Raw genomic sequence first — 26117 nt, 5'->3', positions numbered from 1 at the left:
TAATTGACCTGCCTCACCTTCATATCTCTTGTGTTATGAGCACTGCTGTTATTTCCTAGGTTATCCACCATAGAACCCATTTCCTAAATGGCTGTTAAATAAACCATCTTTGGAGTAAGATGATGGCAGGGAGCAGATAATTTGATTCATGACACGGAGTCCAATTTTGGTACAGCATACCAGGTGTTCCATAATTAACATTTGTTCATTTAAATGTCCCTGGATGCCATCCAAACTGTTCTCTCCTATTGTTAAAGTGCTACAAAAACGAATTAATGGTTTGGTGCTAAACAAAATTTTTTTAAATAGTTGGTAAAAACATTATTCCCAAATATATACATTGAGTTCATATGTTAGGAACTGGAATTGTTTGTTACCTAACAATTCTATGTCTGTGTGTCTGAAGGTTCAACCCCAATGCAGTTTGAAGTAATAGAAAAGACTCCCAGCACAAAATGGGGACAGGGGTATGTTGTAACTCATAGTACTGTGGCAAATTCTCACAAAGTCACAAGGACACCTTGACCCTCCCCTGCCAGGCCCCTTCTGCTGCCATGCTACTCTCCAGGCTCACAGTTGGCTGTTCTGCACCTCAGAGAATGGACCTGAACTAGCCTGGCTACTGTGGAAAAATGGGGTCAAGTTCCTCAGAAGTCTAGAAATGGAGAAATCACTGTTTTTATGTCACTTACAACTAAGTTTTCAAAAATCCACTGTTGTAGCTACTTATATGTACAACACCTTGAGTAGAATCACTGGTAAAACAAACTCCTCAGAATAGGCAGTTCCAAGTTTATACACTGGGGGCCAAGGCTCAGGATAAATTTTATGATATGTTTTTCACCCATATTATGGGTTACATGGACTTTAGTGGGCCGGGCTGGAAACCCATCTCCTATTAAAGTAGTTCCCTTAGCGATGGGGTCTTCAGTGCTCAAGGGGGTGACAACAGAGCAATTGTCTCCCCACGGTTAAGGTAAGAAGTACCACAAGTTTGGGAAAGGGCATCCCAGCAGCTCAGGACCCAGTCCAGTCCTAGAGACTCTGGAAGAGATCCAGTTCAGGTCCCCCATGGGCTAGTACTGAGTCAAGCCCCATGTTGATCAGGGGGATGTTTCCCATTCCAAGATCCTGAAATGTTTGTACCTCAGCAGAAGCCAGGGTTACATTAATTTCTGTTTAGCTTCCTCTCCAGTCCCAGCAACCCCCATCCTGCAGCTGGAGGAGTGTTGTACCCACAACAACAGTGCCACGCTGTCCTGGAAACAGCCACCTCTGTCCACAGTGCCTGCTGAAGGCTACATTCTGGAGCTGGATGATGGCAATGGTGGTCAGTTCCGGGTAAGTAGAGTATCTGCTACTTGTTAACCAAAGCCAGGGACCACCTCAGAGGACCCATTGTGGGGTCTCAGGCCAAGCTTCCCCACCTCTCCTGAGACCAGACCATCCTGGCAGGGTCTGCCGGCCCTTCAACGGAGACCTGCATTCACCTTGAACCATCAAAGATGGACAGAGGAGTCTCTGAAGAGAAACTGCCCTCCCCTTCTGAAGAGAAAGCTCTTGTAGGCAACAAGCTCTGGAGTCCAACTGCTTGCTCTCGATCTGAACTCCACCATTTAGCCATGGGATTGTGCCCACTTCTCACTTCTTTGAGCCTTCATGACCTCATTTGTAAAATGGGAGGTGATAATATTAACACATACCTCACGTATTGTGGTTAAGAGTCCATTAGATAATCCATCATATAAAATTCTTAGCATGCCAGGATCCCAGACCCCAATCTGCTTAGCATCCCACCAGAGAGTTATCATTTTAAGGGTGTACTTTGAATACAAATTATTTTTACTCATTACATCAGCATAGTGTTGCAGAAGCCTACAGCTAAAGAGGGAGGCACATGCCTAACCTATGCTAAAGATGCATTATGCTACGATTTATTTTAAGCCTTTGAAATGTCATTCTTCCTCCCGCCCTGTTTCCTCCCCCTTCCCTCTGCACCACGATAAAACCTATACTTCTGTGCCTTTGAGTGTAATCTTGGTGACAGTTCCTCAAGTTACCAGTGGAGTTACAGACAGAACACAGAGACCACCCTCATGTTTTCAAACCAATTTTGTCAAATCACACTGATGGATAGAGAGCTTGGTAGGTATATTATGTGGGTAAATGCCAAGTTAATAATAATAAGCATAACACTAACTATAAGCACCCAATTTTAATTTTTTAAGCCCTAACTGCTAGTAATTACCACTCATTAAGGTGCCAGGCCCACACTAAATATAAGGCATTACATTTGTCAGTTTGCACACATGACTTCCTTACCGGATCCTCTTAGCAGCCTCATGAACTAGGTATTATTGTCCCCATTTTACAGATGTCAAAACTGAGACTTGAAAAGGCCAATTAGGGACACCTTGGTGGCTCAGTTGATTGAGTGTCCAGCTCTTGGTTTTGGCTCAGGTCATAATCTCAGGGTCCTGAGATCAACCCTGTGTTAGGCCCCATGCTCATCAGGGAGTTTGCTTGAGATTCTCTCTCCCTCTCCCTAAACTCCTTCCCTTCCCCTACTCATGCTCATGCTCTCTCTCTCTCTCTCAAACAATAAGTAATAAAATCTTAAATAAGTAAATAAGGTCAATTAAATGGCTTAGTATCTCACAGAACTTGAATCCAGATCAGGCTGCCACCAAAATGTTTGCTCCTGACCACTGAGCAACACTGCCTTCCTCATCCCTCACAAGGGTTGGCATTAAATTGTGGCCTGTTCTTTGTTGACCCTTAGGAAGTATATGTTGGGAAGGAGACGATGTGCACCGTGGATGGTCTTCACTTCAACAGCACATACAACGCTCGCATCAAGGCCTTCAACAAAACAGGAGTCAGCCAGTACAGCAAGACCCTGGTCCTCCAAACGTCTGAGGGTAAGGCCCTTCAGCAGTATCCCTCAGAGCGAGAACTGCGAGGCATCTAAAGTGGCTGGCAAGCCCGGAGGTAACCCCACCACTGCCCACATTCTGAAGTGTTTCCATGACTTGCTCTGCATTCTGGCACAAAGCCGCTGTTCCTCTCCTGCCGTTAGAGAGCCCATGGTATGTGGATGTGATCAAACCAAAGAGTCCACAGCGGCAGTTCAAATGGCCTGGGGCGACGGCTTCCTTTGATAACACTCTAAATAAGCTGCAGTTGAAGAAGCTGAAAAAATGAAGGCCTGAATGTCCCCCCGGTGTGTGAAACAAATGTATCTAGGTTCTAGGGTAGGCTCCCATTCTCCACGACACACGTCACTTGCCAATTTTATCCAGATGATTCTAAATTGCTTTGTAGTCCTTACCTGTTTCTGAGGGTGGGGCCGAGGTTCTTTCCAGCTGTGGATATGTGTGACTGAACATGTTTCCAATGGGTGTGGGATGCTAGAGCTGTTCAGAGAGGGCCTGTCGGCCAGCGCGGACCGCCTTCCATCTCACGCCCAAAGCTGAGGCCGGCGGCACCAGGACTGAGGCTTCCTGTGGGCACCAAACAGGAAATGACCAGCAGCTCCGCATTACCTCGCCATTTTCACCTTTGCCCATCCCTCTAGGCTGGGTTAGGCCACCCAGGGCCACTCTACGATGTCATGCCCCAGAGAACTTTGGCTTCTTGGCCATACTATAAATATGTTGGTCATCAGAGTCAAGCCATTCCTCTCAGAAGAGGGGCTTGCTTGTGTTTGATGACCAGGTATAACCTCTGAGGCTTTTAACATTTTCATTCTAAAAGCAATCACAGCACATGAAATTAAACCTATGAAGAGGTATTTGTGGTCAGTGCCAAAGCATTTTCAGACCTTCTGGGTCTCATTTTAATCACAGAAGTCACCCCCGCTGGCATTCCCCATAACCTCCCTCTGCAGAACTAATTGTGTTGATTTTGTTCAAATTCAAGATGTTAGCTCAAAGAACTGTGGTGGTGTTTTTTTTTCCCGCTTCCCACAAACTTTGGCATGCACCAATCATACTTAAAATGGTTCACATGGTTAAAAACAAGCACAACTTCAAATCCCACAGCAAGGTTGACAGGCCCCTAGCCGTAAAGACCGGGCCTGTGGGGAGCAGTGGTAAGTCTGTGAGGGTTGCTGTTCAAGGAGAAGGATTTGCTGAAGGAAACATGCCCGCACGACCCATTCCCATCGGGTTCTAGGGATGGGATAGCTACAGCCCCCCGAATGACCGTTTTAGCAACTTCTCTCTGGGATGACCTCTCTGCTTGAGAGCAGTTGTCTCTTTCCCCAAGTACCCTGCTAAATGCTAAAACCCTCCAAGAATTGCCTGCGTGCAAAGCAGAAGGCCCCTCGTGATGATGGCCTCGTTTCCCACGTGCGTACAAGGTGGTTTGATTGAAGAGTGAAGTGCATGTCATCAGAGCAGGGAGACAGTTTGCAGCAATGTTGCTAATATGTATCATGAGACCTACTACTTCTATTCATAATACATCATGGAACTCATATTCTTCCGCTAAAATCAGTTACTAGCATAGCAGCTTGAGCATTCATGTTTCTCTTTTCATCCTGCAGGAGGATGTAGTTTCTCAGTTTCTCTTACTGTTCATAAGATTATGGTGTCTAATAAATTACAGGATTGGAACTGCGATCCCTCGTACCACAGTCACAGAACTGGGGGTCATTTTCTAAACGAAACTAACGGAACAAGTCCTCTTCCAACAAAGAAACTGTACTGTAGAAATTAATTTCCTCCATGAATTTTATATATTGTGTACAAAATATAAGGTATGTATCTAAATACAAAGAAAACCTTATCATCGTGTAGATATATCAGTATTCTCTGTTACTGCACAGAAGTGATTTTCTCATGATGAAATAAAGTTCACACACATACTTTCTCCATAACTTTGGTTTGTTCTATTTGTTTCTCCCTCATTCTAACTCATTCACATGGTGAGACAAGGTTTAGAAAGCAAGAAAAAAAAATAATGATAGCTAATTTTTAAAAAGTTGATTAAGAAGATCAAAAAGATTTGTAACAATAGAGAAAGCCTATAGAATTAAAGAACTATGTATATATTTTTTGGTTTTCTTGTTTTTGTTTTTGTTTTTGTTTTTAGAAATCAGTGAGAAAAATGCCATTGACAGGGTTCAATATATTAACTGAACTTATATTGTATTCTATTAATCTTCCTTCCTACAGTTCCTGGAAAGGTTTGCTTTGGAAGTTTATTTTCTTTGCTGCTCTTGGGAATGGCATGGCGGTTTGTTTCGGCTTTCTACTGTAACAAGATGTTTTGCGGTCTTCTTAGCAACAGCTAAGCCTTTCCCCAAGTTCAAAACAAAAATCTGTATTACAGAAGGGTCCAATTCATATATGATAGCAAGTCTCATTTGTATGTACCTGCATTTAGTCCAAGGTTTAAGCCACTTGTCACTTATATTCTTTGAAGGATCATAAAACCATCTGCTGACTTACAGGTAACATTATGCAAGGGAGATCAGAGGTCTACGTTTTTATAAATGCTGATCATTTTCTCCAGAAGCAGTTCTGCTTATATATCTATTTATTGGGCTGTGCTTGGTAAAGACTCACTGTATGCTACACTGTGGGCATAGAGGGATGAGGTGTCCCCCCTGCTTGTATGAGCTCACAGTCTAGGAAGAGAGACAGGCTTAAAAGACATGTGACTAGTTACATACTTGCAAGTTATTATTATCACTGGGAGGGAAGGAAAGGGGACTAGCAGGAAAACACAATTTGTATCTGGGAATCAGGAAAACAATGAAAAATAATTTAATTCAATGGAAATTATAAAGAACGTGTTATTAAAAGGGAAAAGGAAAGGAAAATGCATCATTAGGTGAGTTCAAGTGTGATTCCTTCCCTGAAAGCAGAGTTCTTGGAGTGCACCTAAGACAGCCACGCACATAAGCTAGCTGCAGATCTCAACCCAATTACCCTGACTTAAGAAGAAATAGAACTGTCAACAATTAAGAATCTTGATGAAATATTAAAATGAGGCCCACAACCCCAGTTGTATATATTTTTTAAGTAATCCACTTAATAGCTGTCATGGCTGTGTCACGGTCTTTGAAACCATTGGCAAAAGAATACCTGTTATGTAACAAGGCCTTCTTCCCACGTAGTTCTGGGGCTTATTCTGTCTGGGAGACTCTACTCCTGAAAGAGATTTTTTTTTAGATGAGGCTGAGAACAGAATCGGTAATTTTCCCATTTATTTTTCCCTCTGCCTATCTAAACAGACTAACCTTTTTCTTTTTCTTTAATCTGGAAAGAAAATAAAATAGACCACAGGTAACATTCCTGGGGCTCAAATAACTCAAGACTATTAGCTGACTGAAAAGAGAGGGTTTCTCTCTGACCCCCTCTCAGTGGGGAGAATTGCCAGGGAATGGCTTCATTCAGTCTTAGTGGAGGAGGGAATCCTTCAGGGAAGTAAGAACAGGAAGGGTGTCACCCTTCAGTCTATCAATACTCTCTCACACAAATCTTGCTATCTTCCTTGGACAAATTCTTAGAGTTGGAGTTACCAGACCAAGGAGCATGAACACTTTTGAGGCCCTTGATCTGTGTTTCTCAGTTGCTTTCCAGATAGATTTTACACCAGAAATGTTTGAACCGTTCCATTTTTAAAAATCACCTCAATTCTGCTATTTAGTTTAATTTTGCCTAAGAAGCAGCCCCCTAAAAGTGGAAGTGTACCCAAAACAGGACTTTTTAAATTTATGTTTTCGTAGAAATAATATTCTGATTGTTTAACACAAAAGCTACATGAAGTTGCAACATATTGCAAAGAAAGTGAATATGATCCAAAAAAGAGGGAAGACTTCCCAGAGTATAGAGAGACAGTCAGACAGAAATCCAAACACAAGGAATAACTGTATACAAGGCAAAAGCTTCAAAATCTGCCTTGAGCTGACTATGATAACAAAATCTCATTCATTCAAAAAACATTAATGGAGCATCTCAGCTATGTCAGGCACTGTGCTGGGCCCAGCATCAAGATGCATGAGGCATGGCCCCTGCCACCAGAGTTTATGGGCTTCGTTCGTCCTTCTCCCTGAACTCCATGGCATCTGACTCGGAACACCTAAAAACTATGCTCCCTCACCTCTCTAGAGCTAAGATATCCACCCGGCAATCTAGATAGTCATCTTACAATCAAGAAGTGATAATAACCTCTGATTGGTCAAAAAAAAAAGAAGAAAAAAAGTCAAAGTTAGCTGTAGACACTCCTGTGCTATCCTTACAGCAGGGCCCCGATCTCCTCAGTTCTTGCTATTCTTACTTTATGCACAAGTCCACTGAGTTCATGACCCACTCAGGAAGACCACAGCAGACTAGGAACATCACATTAGAAGAGAGAAGAGGTACTGGTGAGGAGGGAAGGTAACTGGGAAAACCGAGAACGACCCCTCCACCCCCAAAAAAGTCAAAAGACGGCATTCTGTGGCTTATGTTCTTAATAAGAAAGTTAGAAAGTATATTATGAATTGTAAAAATATTTCCATTGAACATTTAAAAGTCAGTATATTCCCTGGAACCCTTGGTAATGGATATTAGGTATATATCAGAAGGCTTTATAGAATCACAATACAAAATACCGTGAGAAAACTATTGCAATAAACTCTATCTCATTTTGTGTTAAGCTTCTAAGAACTTTCTTCACTGCCCACTAAAAGATTCCATGAAAAAGTGACAGCCAGCAAGTATTTTTAAGGATACTGAAATCCAGTAGAAGAACTATAGGAAAAAAATCAATTCTATGTTTCAGTTCTATAAGATCCTAAGGGAAAACTAGGAGTTTTTTCTGTTCACCCTAAAACAGCTATAAAGACTCTAGACTACACCTCTGTGCCCACAAATGCAAACCCCTCTCCTGTTCAGATATCTTAATATTCCAGATTTACCCTGTGTATTAATTTCCTATTGCTGCTGTAACAAATTACTACAAACTCGGTAGCTTAAAATAATGCGAATTTATTACCTTACAGTTCTTTAGGTCAGACTCCTAGATGGATTTCACTAGGCAAACAGTGTGGTGTTGATGCGGCTGCATTCCTTCAGGTAGTTCTAGAGGAGAATCTGTTCTCTTTCCTTCTCCTGCTTCTAAAAGCCACCTGTGTTCCTTGGCTCACAGCCGCTTCCTCCATCTGCAACGCTAGAAGTGTAGCAGCTTCCAATCTCTTTCTGACTCTGCACCTCCTGTTTCCCTTTTATAAGGACCCTTGTGATTACCTTGGGGCCATCTGGATAATCTCTCCTTCTCAAAATCCTTACCCTAATTACATTTGCAAAGTACCTTTTGTCATGTAAGGTAAGAGATTGCAAGGATTATATGACAAGGACATTTTTGGACAAGCCATTATTCCACCTCCCACACTCCAGGAGAAAGTATTATAATTATTACCTCGTCCTCCATATGGGAAGACTGAGCCTTTGAGAGGTTAAGTGACATGTCAGACCCTGACCTTCTAGCCTGCACTGCCCAGCACAGTGCCCTTCAGTGCTGACATTAGAACAGCACTATTTGCACTCAACTAAAAGGAAGGAAATAGGGAAATCTATCTTAAATCTGTTTGTTAAGTGTGTGAAAACATCTTGTCCAAATGAAGCAGCATTATGTAGCTGCCTCATGTGAGCATCCAGAAATCCCAGCAAGAAATGGACTCTAACACTTTCCAAGAGTCATGTTAGAATTTGGGTGGAAAAAAATAACATTCTTCCTTTAAGAAGGAGGTGAGAAGAGGCTGTCCTTTCCAACATCAAATCCAAACTCCTACTCGGGTCCTGTCCTTTTCTACTGTCTGTGCATCTCCACTTTCTCACCCACCCACCCTCCCTCCCCAGGATAAGTGTTCACGTAGAGAGGCCCTTCTCCCCTGCTGGGATCAGAAACTGCTTTTGGCTGGCAGTGACAGGTGGCTGCTTGGGAAAGAAAAGGAATTTTGGAGCCAGATCTGTAAGGTCCTTAAAAGACCCTACCAAATGAGGTCTGGGTCTTGAAGCTCTGTTCTGGTTGAAACCACAGAGCCATTTATTGGCAAAAGCTCTCAGCCCTCCAGATCTCAACAGTGAGGAAACTGGAGAGAAGGTAAACAGTGATAAATGTAGAATCAGGCTTTAGACAAGATGCTCTCACGCATCTTCTTAGTTGAACGTCCACAGGAATCCTCTCCCTAACACTTTTCAGGATTGTCTTCTCTAATGACAATAAGAGGGTTAGAATTCTTGAAATTATGTCTTAGAAGATGCTTTCTAAAAGGGGGCATAGAAGATGTTGTTCATAAAATTAAAATGCCTATTTTCCCCTATTAGACTATTACTGTCACATTACCCCTTCCAATGTGATAGCTCCTTCTCCCACACATTGAAAGAAATAACCAAAAGAATATTCTGTGGTATAAGCAGAATATGACCCCAGAATAGCCCCAGATGCATCTATCCAAAATCTCTTTGCAGATATCTTATAGTGATTTTGGAGAAACGTAAGTACAGTATTCTTAAACCCTAGTGTACTAAACCTGCCCCACCCCCAGAGAAGTTGTAACCTTGGGGTGGGGAAGATGATCCTTTGCCTTGCAATCCTTAACCGCCCTAGTCCATAGAACTGCTCCATTTAGAGAAGAAAGATTTACCCTCACTCAATATGGTACAGGATTGAAAGAATGATATTGGGTTCATCTGCACAAATCTTGGTCACCCCAAGACCACTGGAATGTGTCGATGGCCCATGGCCTAAAGTTTACCTTTTGTACATTTCCAAGGCACAAAAGAGAAGCAATGGCCTTGTCACTCCCAAAATTTTATCCCCCTGGAATTGATCCTGCCTGGGTCCCTATCCTGTCCTACCACAGTGGGCAGTGTGACTTGGGATGTGTCCCTTAACCTCTCTGGATTTCAGAAGTTTTTGTTTTGTTGTTGTGTTTGGGGAGGGGAGTGTTGGGAGGGGTTTCTTGGTTTGGAGAGCAGTTTGTTTTGTTTTTGTCTCTTAAACTATGGACTTAGAACATATAACCTCCGAGTTCTTTATAATTTGTACCTCTGGCTTTCTTGTATGGTTTATTTCTTCAAAACTACTGCTGAAATCTGTCAACTGTTTATGAAAATGTGATGAACAGGCATAGACACCTCCTGCCTCCTGCAAGGATCTTAATAGGTCTTAAAGATCTGCCTGTGATACTGAGAATTCAACACTAGTAGAAAACAGTTGATAAAGGATCATATAGGGGAGAGTATATTGTCCACCAGAGATCATCTTTCCTATGCCTCTGCTTTATTTTTCCCGGTTCAGAACCTCAGAGCTCCCAAAACATTAGTTAGAAGAATGTGCATTTCCAAAACAAAATCCTCAAGGTAGGTAAATCATACCTGAACAAATTTGGGTAGGTTTTACAAAATCCAAAGTAAGAGGCATGCTAGTTTTCAGAGCCCAGAAAAGAGAAATACTCTGTTCCTTTTAATTTTGACAACATGCATGACATCCCAGGGAATTTCCTCAATTTTTCCATAGAACTAAATTGGATCCAGACCCTGTCTTTGGTTCTGGGCAATATGCTTTGCAGTTGACACTCTGGGGAGCAGGAATTTTTAGTTCTTTTGATGGCAGTTACTTAGAAATAATGCTATGGTATTCTAAACTGGAGTGGAGGATTTGGTGACAGAGCATGCAGCTGTCCCAGGGGTGTTTGAGAGACTATTTCTTCTCTTAAAAGGAATTTTTTCCAAAACAAATTTGTTTCTTACTTCTCAACTGCAGTTAATGCCACACTTAAGAGAGCTTAAAATACCACATTTCATTGTAACTCATGTACCAGTTGGACATAATTATACCTTCAGATGCTTATTAGATCATTTAAGGAGACTCAGCCTCCTTCATTCATTTGTCTCTTTAAAATCTTCCCCCAAAAAGCAAATTATTTTACAGCTGGTTTATAATTGAACTGAAACTCAACTTTACTGCTGCTTGTGCAGTTCTTACTGACATATCTTGTCTTACTGGGCTTTGAAATACAACTGTCTTGCTGGACCAGCACTCACGGGCTGCCTGAGATGTGAAGCTGTACCGACCAGACAAAGAGATAACCAAGAATTCTACCAGTCACAAAGAAAGCTGCATTAGCATACACTGTCAGAAGGAAGCCCTGTTGGTTTGCTTTTCCTCTTTGAATTCCAAAAATAACACCTCACAGACTGGTGAGGAATATTTCCAAAATATTCTACCACACTACAGAAATCTTTCGTATTCAGTACATGTTGAAATCAGTCAAGAAATTCTGCCCCTAGAAGATTTTGTCTAAATTATTCTCTTTCTTGTGGTCAGCTCTCCTTCCAAGTTCATGTTTCCCAGCTGCTCAGTTTTAATACAATGTCTGGCACATGGTAAGTGTTTAATAAATGTTAACTAATGAACAAGTAAAAGAAGTATGTACCTTTAGCCAAACAGGAGTATACCACCTAGACATTCTTTTTTCACTTTGAACCCAAAAGTCAGTAAGTAATACGTGTGATGTTCAGCGGGTCTTCACTTTGATAGTTCTTGATGGCTTAAGCATAGGCCTCAACTCCAGAATCCAGCCAGTCCTGGGTGGGAAGGGAAAGCAGTCTAGTCAAGGACAAGAGGAAAATGGTGGCCATTAATAGAGTTGATGCAAAGTATGTCTTGACATATTTCCATTATGAGGACTGTTCCCACCATGCAGTTACAGCTGTGCCTAGAGTCACCATGCCAGTGTTCAGCCAGCATCTTACTGCTCTTCCCTTTGGTCTTCCCTGATCAGCTGCTTTTACTCAACAAAACTATTCAGCAGACTGGATCACTGCATATCATCAAACAAGACATTTAGAATCTTTTAAAGTACAACTTGTCTTTCTCTAGTGATCTGTACATTAAAAAATTAAGAACAGTGATCCTGGATATTAGCTATGACCCGGAACATAGCTTTTGTATCATGTATTTGGTAGGGGGGCGGGAGGGAATGGGGAGGCGTGAGAGACAAACCCCACTCCTATTTGTCTTGGCTAAGAACATTAATGGCTGAGAAGTCTTCTCCAGATCTCCAGATCTCAATAGTAGTGCTTTCAAGAGGAGGTGACAAAGTGGGATGTAGTCTTCCTGCATCCCATGGGTATAACCTAGAATATACCCTTGGGTGGTTCTGTGTATGTTCATTAGTTAAATCACACAGCAATGTGTGATCACATTGTTTAACTAAACCAGGGAGTGGTAATACTATACCCAATATTGTCTTAGTGTCTTTGGTTCATGTTTTTGAATATGTCGAGTGGGGCAAGACAAGAAGAGTTAAGATTGTAAATTCAGAGCATAGAAAAAGGGCAGGAAATAGATTCTTTTTAGCCCAGAAAAGGGAAGATTTAAAGGGGATTGGTGACTAGGGTCTTCCTCTGCTGAGACTCCTGTAATCTAAGATAGTATCAAGTGACATAGATGACTTACAGGCAACTGACCAAATATTTGCACTGTGTGCCCAGGGGGAGGGCATAAAGGGAGACTGCTTGTTTAGTGTGGCTGAGATCGGGTGGAAAAGAGTCTCCCTCTTGTCATTCATTCACGAAGTTTTCATGATGAGTTAAGAAATTTTTTTAGGAACTCCTTAAAGAAAATGGGGTAAGAAGAGCCCAGCTGAAGGGTATGGGAGGCCATAGGTGGAGGGGAAAAAGATGAAAATGGAGATGGTTGGATAAAGTGGGTATTAAATAAGCTTGTCTAAAAAGAGGGCATAGTTCAAAATGAGAGGAGTGAAGGAATATTGGGTCATCGGTAATTAATGGATCCACATAAAAGGCTAGAAAAACAATAACTATTTTAGTGTCAAGTTATTAATTCCATGAATAACCACAACTACTCTCAGGCTCCGTCCCACAGAATGGTGCCATTACCAACTCGGTACTCAGAGTAGGAAAGGTGAGTATGTTTCATGATGGCTCAGATATGCTCCCCAGGGTCTGGATTCGGTATACATCTCTTCATTGCTTTTCAGATGATGACTTGGAGGTTCAATAAACCCTAGAATTCAATAAACTATGTACGTCCTTTCCCTTCATTTTTAAAGCAACAGTTATTTTCAATATAATGAATTGATTGCTACCACCTGGAAAAAAATACACTTCCAAGCAAATTCTTGTTAATAAAAAATCTTTTAGGGGTGCCTGGGTGGCTCAGTGGGTTAAAGCCTTTGCCTTCAGCTCAGGTCATGGTCCCAGGGTCCTGGGATCAAGCCCCGAGTTGGGCTCTTTGCTCAGCAGGGAGCCTGCTTCCTCCTCTCTCTCTCTGCCTGCCTCTCTGCCTCCTTACGATCTCTGTCAAATAAATAAATAAAATCTTTAAAAAATAAAATAAAATAAAAAATAATTTAAAAATCATTTACTAACATAAATATGGCCTCCTCTCCCTAAATGAAGCCCACGTCAGTTTGTGGTGCTCTGCTGGATTTCAAATTCCCCATTAAACTAAAAGATTAATTCCCCCTTGAGAGAATTATAATAGGAATCAATTCTGATTTACTATTTTTGAAGAAAGAAATGGCCATATATGTCATGTCATCCAAATTATATGAAGTTTAGGTAGAAGAAACTTTGAATATATTATTATTGGGAATACCACACCTTAACTCCATGAGTAGCAGTTCCTTTTCTCTGAGATCTTTGTATAATTTTCTTTAAAAAAAAAAAATTCTCCAAGGATAAGAGTAAAGCCTGAAGAGTTAACTTTAATATTGTAAATGCAGAAACTAAAATGGGGCTGACTCTCAGCAGTATTCAATTAAAACTAGCCAGTGGCCATGTTCTGAGCTTTTCAAATAGGATCATGTAACACACACACACTCCAGTAGCTTGAACATGCCCACAATAGCATTTTGATAGGTCAAGGATATGTTTAACAGGAAGAAGCATGCTGACAGACTCAAACCAGACAAATATTCCCAGGAATATCCTCTGGCCACCAAGACAGAATTATTTTTTTTTTCAGTGAAAAGATAATTCTTTAGTTTTGGACATAGAATATTATCATCACGCCATCTCTCTTAAAGTATTATTGTCACACTGTGTTCTAAGAAGGTCCTGACTGGTGAAACATCTACCTCTGACCAGACCACCCTACTGCCTAGAACCACCTATTGTTTGACAAAAGAGAAAGGAGTGATTTTAGTCATTTAGTGATGTATACGCCAGACCCAAGTATCTGAAAATAAAGACATTTGTGCCACCCACACACCTCATCATGGCCCCACAGACTATTATTAGAAAACCAAAGCTGCTCAAGTGGCATCCCTGGGGTCTGATCCTAATTCAGAAACAAAGGTAAGGCTTCTTCCCTGATTCCGTTTTCAGCCCCATCTTCCTCTCCTATCCAAAGAGCAAGTGTTGAGTGTGTTATAGAAAAACCATCTTGTCCATTCAGAAATGGAAAAATGTATATAAGAAAGAAAAGGGAAAAGTATGAAAAGCAAAGAATTGGTTAAAAAAAAAAAAAAAAAGATGATCACCTCCTAAATAGAAACTCTTTAAGAAGCTGTAAGTCATACAGGTAATAACTTCCAAGGTAGCCGAAGGGGTTGAAGTATCACTCTTGGTCCTCACTGGGTAAAACCTACCCTAAAGTTTCTAAATTCAATCTAAAAAACTGAGTGAAAAGGAAACCTTCTAAATTACCTTCTCTACCACTAAAAATTGGGGGAAATGAGAGCAACTGTCTATGATGTTTGAGGTGTACTCTGGTCTTGAGTCCTGGCCTGCTGAGAATGCCCTCCCAGCCTCAAGCCACTTTGGTTTTTGTTAATGCTTTGTGGCACCTGTGGGAGGGATGAGGCTTTGTGCAAATGCCTTGCTAAGGCAGGTCTTGGGGAACCGTGCTTGGGCAGGTAGCAGATTTCTGATCTCTAGTTTGCATTGATCTTACATCTAGACACCGATTCAGAAGAACAGACACTCCCTTTTCCAGTGCCTTCGGAAAGATTGCCGCTCCGTAGAATGAGTCCTTTCTCCTCCACCCTTAATCTACAACCCAGCTTTCCCGGGAGATCCTACTTTGATATCCGATCCTCACCCCACCAGCTGAGCTTGCATTCCTCTTTGCAGTCTCTCAATGCACCGGGTGAGCCGAGCTCGTCTGACCTTTCCCCTTGATCTCTCTGTGCCTCGATGGCATCTCCGAAATACTTGTTTTGTTCTTGCCATTCATGTGCATGGAGAGGGCAATGAGCTGATCTCTATGTCTGTGGCCTGCTTCTGGTATGAGAAGGGTTTGGATGCTGGAGCTGTGTGGTGTTCTTGTTTGTGTGGTGTAAGGCCCAACTATCTAGCTGTGGTCAATGTATAATGGCATTGGAAAGTGGCGAGTGAAGTTGTTCTTTTTGCACCAGCTGGTACCGCCATGGATGACCTGCTCTGTCATCACATGCAGTGACATAGCACGGCATAGGCGCTGGCTGAGTGGAGGCTGTGGCCTTAGTCTGGGAGTTGCAACCCTGCTGTATCCAGGAAACCAGCTGTGTCTGGGAGACTGGATCAGTGCATCCAGCCCGTAGTGGTCTGATTAAACATAGACTCAAGAGATCTTTATCGAAAAATAAAGTAAAAACACACCAACAGCAGACAGCATCCCACAAAGCAGCCAAAGCAGACAGCAGAACATGAAAGTATTTTCTGCAAAAGCCTGGGCTTGCTGGTAGGACAGTCCCTCTCGTGGCAGATTTTTCCTAGCAATGGGGAGGGAACATCACTAGCCAAATTAGAAACCCTTAACTGGCCTAATGCCCAGGGATCCAAGTCATGGCCAAAGCTGGCTTCCCCCAAGTTTCCCACAGCCAAGCAGGTTGGGAGAGGGCTTTAGATTGATTTCAGGGAAGCTAGACATGCATTATTGCGCAATCGACTCTGTCTAGCCAACAGAATCCTAAAACATCTATGATGCAGACCTATTTGATCTCTTCAGGACTATATTGTAATCGTGAATACACGTGATGCACATTTCACATTTCCAAAGGTTTCTTTTGTTTTTTATTTTATTCTTTTTGCTCATCCCACATCCTGGAATGAAGAAGGCCACAGCATGACAGTGCAAAAAGGATGCAGGGACTTCAAGCTCTCTTTAAAATGACATTTTTCTTTGTGCTTTTATGTTTCTTATTGTTTTTCTGTGCACTACTGGCTTTCAAACATGCTTTGTTATGGAACTCTTTTCACTTTGTGTCCAATGTACTAAAATACTGTTATAGTCTTTGTAATGTATATTGTCTCAAGAATAAAATGAAATGTGGGTCTGGGGATGCAAGATGGCTGTGTTTAACAGCATTGTTCTAGTTGTATCATTGACTCTTAAATGTATGGTGGTATGTTTTCAATAGTGTAACAAGATTTTGGAACACGTGTTTTGAAAAAGACTTGCAGAAGGCATGATTCATTTAAAATTTTTAAAGCCTTGTTCAGATTCTATAAATTCATTTCCGAAGTGGGATATGAGATTCAGCTTTAAAACTCCTTATTTTCCAGTCCTCACTATGCTCCAACCTGTGAATAGGAATTTTAAAGTGATCATTGGTAGAAGCTAGGCATAAAATTCAGCCATCGGTTGGAAGGAAATGATTCTTTTGTATGTGAATTCATCCCAGAGTAAAATAAAGTAACCAAAAGTAAGGACATATTTTACAGTTTTGTTTTTGACTCAATCATTAGTCCTTTTTTTTTTTTAATAGTAAGTTGCTGAATTCCTTCTAAAATTCTTTTAATTCAGTGTATTATCCTTCAATTGTTTTAGAAGTTATGTATAAACCTTTCTGAGTTAAAAAAATTAAATGATTTTCTCTAGGGGATACCCGAGTGCTCATCAAAAATACATTTGCCAGTTTAGTTCCAACACCACTTGAAACTAGAGGTCATACCCCTTGGAATATTTTAAGACCACACTTCTTCCTCCACCCAATCCAGCTTCTCATGGGATCCAAATCTTGAGGAAGGAGGGTTGGGAAATTTTCATGGGTGATTCTAGTATCCACCCCCACTTAGGTGAGAAGAATCGATGTAGTAAAATGATCTAAGAAGATGAAGTCATTTGTTTCACTACATTTAGTTCATGCCATTATTAAAAATTATCAGATGTTTTATTAACATACAGGTTACATCCTAGGTTCAGTCCCACATATGTGTATCATTTAACTTAGGCTCAAGTCACAACAAACACCTTCTAGTTACCACCAGAGTTAGAGGTGCATGAAGTAGTGTTACAGAACAGAGTTTTTATCAAGATCCAGTAATATCTCCTCACTTCTCACATTTTTCTTCTTTATTTATTTATTTTGCTTCCCTCCAGGCCTGAATATTTCCCCTTTCTAAACAGTAAGCCTTCTGTTTAGTACAGAAACTTTAGTGGAAAAGATTGAGCTTGGGGGGCTGAGAAAAATTTAAGCTGCCTAGTTTAGAATCAATTGAAAGAGGATTTATTAAATTGGGGGGTGGGGTATATACTTTTCATTTGGGAAAGGGCAGGAGAAAAACCTTTGTATATCCAGCAAAGTTAACTAATATAAAACGGGCTTTGGTTTTTCATGAATCAGGCCTCTGGTGACTCATTTCAGCTGGTGTTTTTTAAGTGTGTACAAATACTGTTTATCCTCCTGGTTGCTGCTTCATAGCTTTGATGTGTAGTATCTCTTTATAGGATGCAACTTTGAGCCTCAGTCGGCACCTTACTCTCAGTTAGGCAAGTACACCTATATCGTGATTGTCATCTTTGACTTGTGTGGTTGGCATGCTCAATTTCCTCCACCAAATAAATGGCGGCAGCTTATTGTATGTCAATAAAATTGTCTGATTGTCATGAAAATCCCCCATTAGAACACTCTCCCCTATACTTAGAAAAGTGTATTTTTAAATCTTATACCTAAAAGAGGATTGCATCCCCCCACCACAGTTTTCTTATACATCACTGCAGAGCACTCTTTATGAGTGCTAATGTGGGTTAAGGTACAAGTCAGACTGACAATTGTAGTGTTTGTAGTGTTTGAAATCAAGCCCTTTTTTGGTATGAGTCTATCAAAAGAGACGTGTTTTCTTATCAATGTCAATTTTGCTTCCTGTTTCTCTCTCCCATGCCTTTCACTTGGAATGACAACAGTTGACATTAAAAAGCTGTTGGCAGGTATGGAATAACCTTATTCTGTTACAAATAGCAAAGACCAAAGTGCATGTGAGATGGCTCACAGGTTCAATAAATCAGCAATGACATCTCTCCGGAGTGTGTTATTGGTAGGCGGCATTTAGAACTTGGGTCAGAACGATGTGTGCAAAGATGTCATTCTCTCTTCACCTAATGTCCAAAATACCTACTGCTCCAGCAAAATAGTTTACATGTTAGTGTTAGGAGTAACATACAAACTGTTATTTTTAAGGTACGAAGGAAGCGACCCGTCTCACGTCCAAAGTCACACTCATGAAAATTATTTCATGTTGCCGATAGCTTTGCAGCCTTTGAGCTTCCACTAGCGCTGAGGACGTTTTCAAAAACGATTAGATGTCAGCACTTCTGCCGAAGGGACATTTCCTGGTTTCACTCAGTGTGTTTTATCCCTCCTCCATCTAGGACTGTAGATCCTAGCCTCCCCGCCTCAGGGTAACACAGGCATCTTAGCGCACCCTCTCCCTTTATGTCTCCGGTGTACTGTTGTCCCAGTCACCGGGTGAAGGGACTTGCACCTTCCAAAATCGATGCCACTTCACTCCCGGATCACCTGGTTGGGAGTGCAGTCTGAGTCAGGTAACCCCTGCTGAATCGGTCTTGTGTCCTCCGTCTGCTTCTGGGTGCAGAGAGTACCACCTCCCAGGATGTGGCCCCTGTCTGCTCACTCACAGCCCCCTGTGGCCCCGGACACCTCGGCACTCCTTCCTGCATGGCAGCATGAAAACGGGACACGACACTCCTCCCCCGTGCAGGGGCGTGTTGCACTGCACAGAGCTCTTTGGGTCAGCCTCGGTAACCCCACTCCCTTCTCTTGTTCCCAGTGGCCTGGTTTGCTTTCGACCCCGGCTCGGCACACGCTGACATCATCTTCTCCAATGACAACCTGACAGTGACCTGCAGCAGCTATGATGACCGGGTGGTGCTGGGGAAGACCGGCTTCTCCAAGGGCGTCCACTACTGGGAGCTAACCGTGGATCGCTATGACAACCACCCTGACCCTGCCTTCGGCGTGGCTCGCATGGATGTGATGAAGGATGTGATGTTAGGGAAGGATGACAAAGCTTGGGCAATGTATGTGGACAATCACCGGAGCTGGTTCATGCACAACAACTCGCACACCAACAGGTACCCAGCAGCCCCCAGACTGAGCCTTCTTCATGCTGGCTTCTGGTAAAAAATGAGAGCCCAAGTTCAGAGTCCTATTAAATTAACAACATCCGGGCAGGCAGGCAGGTGGTCTCCAGTAAGTGACGCAGGAGTTCTACTACTCTTACCTGAGTCCTTCTCAGGGGTTAATTGATGGATTGATGGATTGATTGATTTTACGTTTGCATAATGCCAGAGATATGAGCCCTTTCCTAGGTCCTTCACCATGGCTAGTAACTAAGACTCCCCATGCATATCTCTTCCAGGAAAATATCCTAGGATCCTAAAATCCAGACCTACAACTTACCAGGAGAGCCTTTTAATTTTTCTGAACCTTTGTCTCCAAATCTGTCCAATTAGGCTAATTATATTTTTCCAGATGGGAGTGTTCTCCAGATTAAATGAGATATGTGAGAATGCCTCACATCGGAGGCAGCGGAAAACAGAAGCCATTGTTCTTCTTGTTAGGATTATTATCAATACCACTGCCCAGAATAGAAACCATGCATTAAACTTAAATCTTACGGATACCAGTTTAGATAGCTTTAGAATTTGTAGGACTCTCCTATTACCTTATAAATTCAGAACGCCCAGTTTTCTGGGGAAGGAGAATGTAGTCATCTCCTTAGGTTTGCCTCTAACACCAAAATATAGGCAATTATCATTTAACCCAAACTCTATTTTTTTCCCTAGACTTCCTTTATCATTTGGTTTGTGTAAGTGGAGAGGCAGAGGAAAGCAAGTCTGGCAGTAGTACCCTGGTGGACTCCACTGTCTCAGTTTTTTCTGGAAGGTCATCACTGCTCCTTCTCTAGTCAGTAGGATTCCTAGGACCTCCACTTCCCATTCCCTTGGACATTTTCTATACACACCCAGACATACATCTGGGTGTCTGTTGTTTGCTTATAATCCCTTACAGTGAACACACATACCAATTCAGCCTAATATCAAATCCATCTGGGTGTTGATAAGTGGGCATCTTTGGAGGTTTACTTTTGGGGGAGCCCTCAGTCACTCGAGTCATACCATTCCCCCCTGTACCCACTTACTTTTCCCTTCTAGCTTCTTTATGTTGGAGTAAAGGAGTAAATAATAAACAAGGGTCACACTATGCAAAGAAATACATTCTTAAAGTTGAACGTGTCTGCTTGCGTGCAAACTGTGCTCTCATTGTTGAAGTTGTGAATTAACAAGATGCGATTTATAAACCTGTCCTTTGATGATTATGTACAGTCTGTATTGTACATGCTGGGGGGAAAGAACAACACTTAACCTGTTTCTGTGCTCTGCTGAGATGAGGATGAAGTTCAGTATTGGCAGACCTCAAAGATCAGGGTGTAAGGCAAATCTGACATCCACGTTGATGACTTTTGTGAAAACACCTGTTGAAACATTAGACATAATTTGCTTTAAAATGACATTTCAGTGAAGGTTCTTTAAAACCACTCCTCCATTTTCCACAATATAATTGTTTCACTTTGCAGGGGAGAATCCTCTCCAATGTTGTCATTTTTTAGAGAGCCTTCTCAATTTAAACTCAACATGCCCAGAGCTAACATCTTTCTGGAATGAGTTTTTTCTGTTAAATCGGTAGCATACGGCCCCACATCCCATTTTTCATGCATATGCTTTCGATTCAGCTTAAGTGCTTCTTTATTTTGACTTTCAAATTAAGGCATTTTGGAATTGATGTTTAATTCACACCATTTGTGCCAAGTGCACGACATCGCTGCAGAGGAGCTCTGATAGCCCAAAGCCGGCTTTTTCTCTTAGACTTGATGGATTTGTTTTCTGCTGAGGAGGCTCAGAGGTAGAGGCCCTCTGGGAATGAGTTCACTCTCAGCTACCCGAGAGCAGCATTGTTCAAACTATATTCTCTGCAGGGGGCGCTATCTCCCCCAAGGGAGAGAAACTTGGTGTGGGGGGGGAGGAGGGAGTTAAGCAAAAAATCTTACTTTTTGTTTACAAAGCACAGATATACACACAACACATAAACAAATACCCAATGTATCTCTGGTATTAAAACGATGTGTGAGGAAGGTGACAAGGGAAAAAAAATATTTAAAAACACTCCTGGGGTGTGGGGAACAACATTTTTAAACAGGTTGAGAAATACTGGTTAGTACAAAAGGATTTGTATAGTTAGTACAAAGAGGGGAGCTTCTAGAATGATGACAAGTGAAACCCAGTTGTTTTCTTTTCCTCCAGAACGGAGGGAGGGATCACCAAGGGGGCCACAATTGGGGTCCTCCTCGACTTGAACAGGAAAACCTTGACCTTTTTTATCAACGACGAACAGCAGGGTCCCATAGCCTTCGAGAACGTGGAAGGCCTGTTCTTCCCGGCGGTCAGCCTGAACAGGAACGTGCAGGTAAGCGCCGTGCCCCCGCGCCTCCCAGCAGCTTCTGCCCGCTCTGCTTCAAAGGCTGCCCGCGGGTGGTACGTTAGCCCCTGAGAGAGGGAAGCCAACCGTGTAAGGCCCAGACCGAGACCCGGAGGAAAGGAGAGGGGAAAGGGATCAACGTTGACAACAGAGATGATTCCAGATCAGCATCAGCCCCTTCGTTAAGCTTGGACACAGTCTAATTCACAGCAAGTGGGCGATTGGAACTCAGTTCACGGTTTGCTCTTGACTGGCCCTGAGGCCTAGTTTCATCCCTAGTAGGAAAGAAACTCTTGAACCAGCTGGTTTGAAAACAGATGGAATGACTTATGCAAAGCTCCATGAGTGCCCAAGAGGTGAAGGTATGAGACGGAAGTATTAGCACCATTATCAGAAATCCTGAGCATCTTCTCTGCACTGTTCCTCTGCTCCGTTAGGTGCCACGGGGATTAGAAAACAGTCCCTGCCTTCGGGTTACTTACTTATGATTTACTGCAAATGGCCAACAGGTTCTTCTCATATATGCATTCAACAAATAACTACTGAGTGCCTTTAATATGTCAGGCACTGCAATTACTAGAAGTATTGTTGTTTATCAGTGAGAACAAAACAAAAATCTTGCCCTCGTAGAGCTCACATTTGAGTTATGGGTAATAGAATAAATAATAAGCACAATGACCATGTTAATGATATATGAGCTAGAAGACAGTAAGTGCAAGGGAGGTGAGGCCAAGGGCAGGGCGAGGGGCTTGGGGGTGGTAGGGAGGAGAGGGCAGCTGCCATCTCAGCCAGCGTGCTCACTGTGGGGTGGGCCTTACCACAGCCCCCACATGAGCTGTGCCCTGGAGGGAGTGAGCTGTGTGGAGCTTCCCAGGCAGAGGGAACAGCCGGCACAAAGTTTCTGAGGCATGAGGGGCCTCGTGGGAGCAAGGCAGGGCCAAGGGGCCAGGGCTGGGGTGAAGATCAGAGTCATGGGGTGCCCGGTTGCTAGGCTGGGCTTTTCCTTCCCCTCTCAGCTGGAGCTCTCATTATCAGCTGCTGTAAGATGGCTAGGTCGTGGGAATCAAAACCCTCCAGGTGATTTTTGCTCTGTTCAAAACCATAGTCTTGGGAGCTTAAAAAAGAAAAGAAAAGGATTGTTGTTTATCAGTGTGTGCAGTAAAAGTGATTGCAACCCAGTGACCTTTGCCCTTCTCTCTTCCTGCGACTAGATGGGGTATTCTGGGAGGCTGAAATCTAATCTCTCAGAGTTCAGCCTCTACATTGGAAGAAAGGAAACCATAAATTGCCCTAGACGTGAGTCTTAGAAAAACCTCCTTCAAAGATTTCCACACACTGCAGCTGTTTCCCCTTCCAACGGATGTTTTACTCAGTGGTTTTCAGTGTTTTCCAGGGTGTTCTGAGTATCTTTAGAGAAAGACTCTGGGGCTCGGGAGACAGGGACGAGATGGGGAAGGAGAACAGTAGAGCCCAAGATGCTTCTGGCCTCGTCCATGCCGCTGTCCATCAAGATGCGAGGCTGCTCGGGATCCAGGGAAACTGTACCCCTGCCCCTGTTTCTTAGACCTGGGAATCACCTATACGTTCCCCAAACGAAAGGCTCATCCTAATCGGAGTTACTAGTGGACACGTGATAAGAGAAGGGTTCTCCACTCACCGGTTCTCTATCCGTGGATTCGGCCTTTTCACTGCGCCCTCACCAACAGGCTTTTGCTACCTGCAGATCAATGCCTGTGTCTTCAGTCAGAAGGAACACAGCCTTCCCAGGATCCTTAAAAGAGGCAGGTGGATAATAACCACATTATCAAGTGTCTCCAAGATTTGGGAACCCCCAATCGTGGCCAGGCTCTTAGCGCAGGCAGAATTCTACTAGAATTCTTCTTTAACATCTACTCGAATAGACGTTAAAGAAAGGGAACAGGCCCCCCATTGAACTAGGAACACAGCCGCTGTGCCCCGGGGAGGGGCTGATGCAGGGAGGGTTCCCGCGGTGCTTCCAGGACTCACAGTCTCGTCCCCCAGGTCACGCTTCACACCGGGCTCCCAGTCCCTGACTTCTACTCCAGCAGAGCATCAATAGCCTAAGGATGGGCCGTTGGAGGCGCCAGCTGCCGGTCCTACCCTCCGTCCTTACCTCCGCCTGGGAGAGCGACAGCACCTGATGGGATGCTGGAGAGCTGGAAGCAGAGGGGGAGGAGGAGAGAAAAGCTGGTCCCCACGCGTTCACACCCCACAGCTCCGCTCCGCCCCTACCTTTCTGACCTCTCTCCGGCTCTGATGCCTGTGTTCACTTCCGCCTCCCGCAACTCTAACCAACGAAGGACCTAGGCTGCCCACCATGTCACTTAGTTTCCAATCCCAGGTTTTGCTCTTATTTCACATAATTTTTTAAATGTAGGTGAGTTATATTTTGTTTCTTTTCTGATCATGTTCTTGGTGACTTACTGAACTGTTACTGCCAAGAGAATATTCCCCTGATAACCTTTTTCTTAAGCTTTCTGACAAAGAGGTTGTAGAGAGGGGTGGGGAAGAATGCGTTGAATTTGGAGTTTGCAGTTTGCCTCCTAGAAGGTTCTTGCTGTTACCTCTCGTGCAGTGCTAGCCCTGCATAGCTAAACTTCGAGAGGTGGGCAGAGTGAATGCAGCATTGAGAAGTCTGACTATCCATTGAAGCACAAAAATAATAGCCATATGGCTACACAAAGGTTCACAGCCCTCAGGATCCTTAAGATAGCTGGGTTTCTGGGAGAGGCCAGAAACCCTGGTCATTGAATCAAACTAGGAAGTCTCTAGACTGGGGCAGACCAGGGGGTTTATGATTTGGTTCATTTATTTAATACAAGTTTTTAACTGAGAACCTACTATGGCCTAGGCACTGTTCTAGACAATGGAGACACAGTGGTGAACACACAGGTGTGGTTACTGCCCTTCTGGAGCTTAAATTCTCATAGGAGAGCAAACCAAAAATATGACAATTACAAATTCTTTTACAAGTACTAGAAAGGAAATAAGGAGCAATGAGGCTCATTGGCAAGATCTCTCAGTTTCCCAGGAATGATGCTAAAAATCTACCCATTCTGGCCATGGCACCAGAAACATACCAACTCAATGCCTTTTCTGCTACATTATTTTAATTATGGTACCTGCTGCCATTCATCATAATTATGGCAGAAATGATGTCAGCATTCTTATTTGTTAATGCTGCAATGACACTAAGCCTTAAAATGAATGTGAAAAAAAAAAAAAACAGCGACCAGAGAGAGAACCCATTTTCAGTAATGGGGGATCTTAATTTGCAGTCCATGGCATCCCCATTCTCAGGATAAACTCACGTGTCTCCATGTATATCTGTGCCTGTTACAAATGACAAATCCATCCACTCTGCTGCCATTCACAACCTAACTTTCTGGAGTAGTTCCAGTAATGTGTGGAAGAAAATGAAATTGTATGTCATTGCTCTGACTGATAGCAGAATGATAATTCTTATTACTTCTCTATAGAGACAGACTTACACGGTTACCCTTCTGATTCTTTCGTTTGACATGCAGTTTTAGAAAACGTAGAACATGGAAAGAGGTTCTGATTAGTTGTCTAAATATTTGCCAGTGAGCCAAGAAATTCCGCATGAAAAAACAAGAATAACAGATAAAAGAGAAGTGGTAGGATGGGAAAGCTAACAAACTAAAGTTTTGGCATAAAGTAAGATATGTAAATAGCTAGTTATTTCCTTTTGTGCTTTATTTAGCTCATCTCTATCAGTTACAGTGTTTCTCTGGTTACATGTACCTAATTTATTGGATGGGTGCTATCCTGTATACGTCCATCTTGGTTTCTTGGCTACAGAAAAACTCTGTTGCAGGACAACACTAGTTTGATATTTGATTTACTCTCCAATGAGACTCGATGGCTGGGCCGCTGTAGACTCATAGTTCCTCTTGTTCTTTATTAAATTCATCCTGCTGAGTAGATTTCTAGTGACTTGTAACACCTAGTTTACACAGAATTACCATTGTAGATGCATACAGCTATTGTACTAGAAAAATGGATATTTCTGGTGTGCCAATAAAAGATTTTTATGAGAGAACATCATACGTCTCTTTAAAATTCTTGGGTTTTGCCTGTTTGGGATGATGATTCACCTTTGTCCAAGAGACAGGTTATCAGGCAAGTTTGACTGGAAAGTCCCCTAGAGGTCATGAAAGTTCTTGGTCCTCACCTGATTTCCCTGGGAGCACAGACACTGTCTCCCGGTGGTACCTACCTCATGAATCTTGGCTAAGTGTGAAACATCTGTAGTTTAGATGCTGTTTGGGTATTTTTCCAAATCTTGGGAACTTACTTTCACAAACCTCCTCCTGAAAAACCCGTAAACTTGTACTACAAAGTATAA

At 42.7% G+C, this 26117-nt stretch overlaps 1 protein-coding gene across 8 annotated transcripts in view; it reads left to right on the top strand.

Moving 5' to 3' along the window:
- Positions 1–25814, top strand: part of TRIM9 (tripartite motif containing 9) — a 108064-nt gene extending 82250 nt beyond the window's left edge. The window contains exons 6-13 of one of the 8 annotated variants that reach the window (XM_013056127.2): positions 1184–1341; positions 2783–2921; positions 14929–15117; positions 17680–17721; positions 18136–18159; positions 19020–19323; positions 21553–21715; positions 23451–25814. In XM_013056127.2, the coding sequence (XP_012911581.1) occupies positions 1184–1341; positions 2783–2921; positions 14929–15117; positions 17680–17721; positions 18136–18159; positions 19020–19323; positions 21553–21715; positions 23451–23600 (1169 nt within the window). In that variant the 3' untranslated portion in view covers positions 23601–25814. Of the gene's footprint in view, positions 1–1183; positions 1342–2782; positions 2922–14928; positions 15118–17679; positions 17722–18135; positions 18160–19019; positions 19324–21552 lie in introns of all 8 variants that reach the window. The other 7 variants (XM_045069379.1, XM_045069363.1, XM_013056117.2 and 4 more) reach the window with 7 other exon arrangements.
- The last annotated feature ends 303 nt before the right edge of the window (positions 25815–26117 follow it).

The sequence above is a fragment of the Mustela putorius genome, unplaced genomic scaffold, assembly GCF_011764305.1.
Source record: "Mustela putorius furo isolate JIRA1106 unplaced genomic scaffold, ASM1176430v1.1 tig00000129_pilon_pilon_pilon, whole genome shotgun sequence".
NCBI classification, from domain to species: domain Eukaryota; kingdom Metazoa; phylum Chordata; class Mammalia; order Carnivora; family Mustelidae; genus Mustela; species Mustela putorius.
This window is presented reverse-complemented; position numbering and strand designations above follow the sequence as displayed.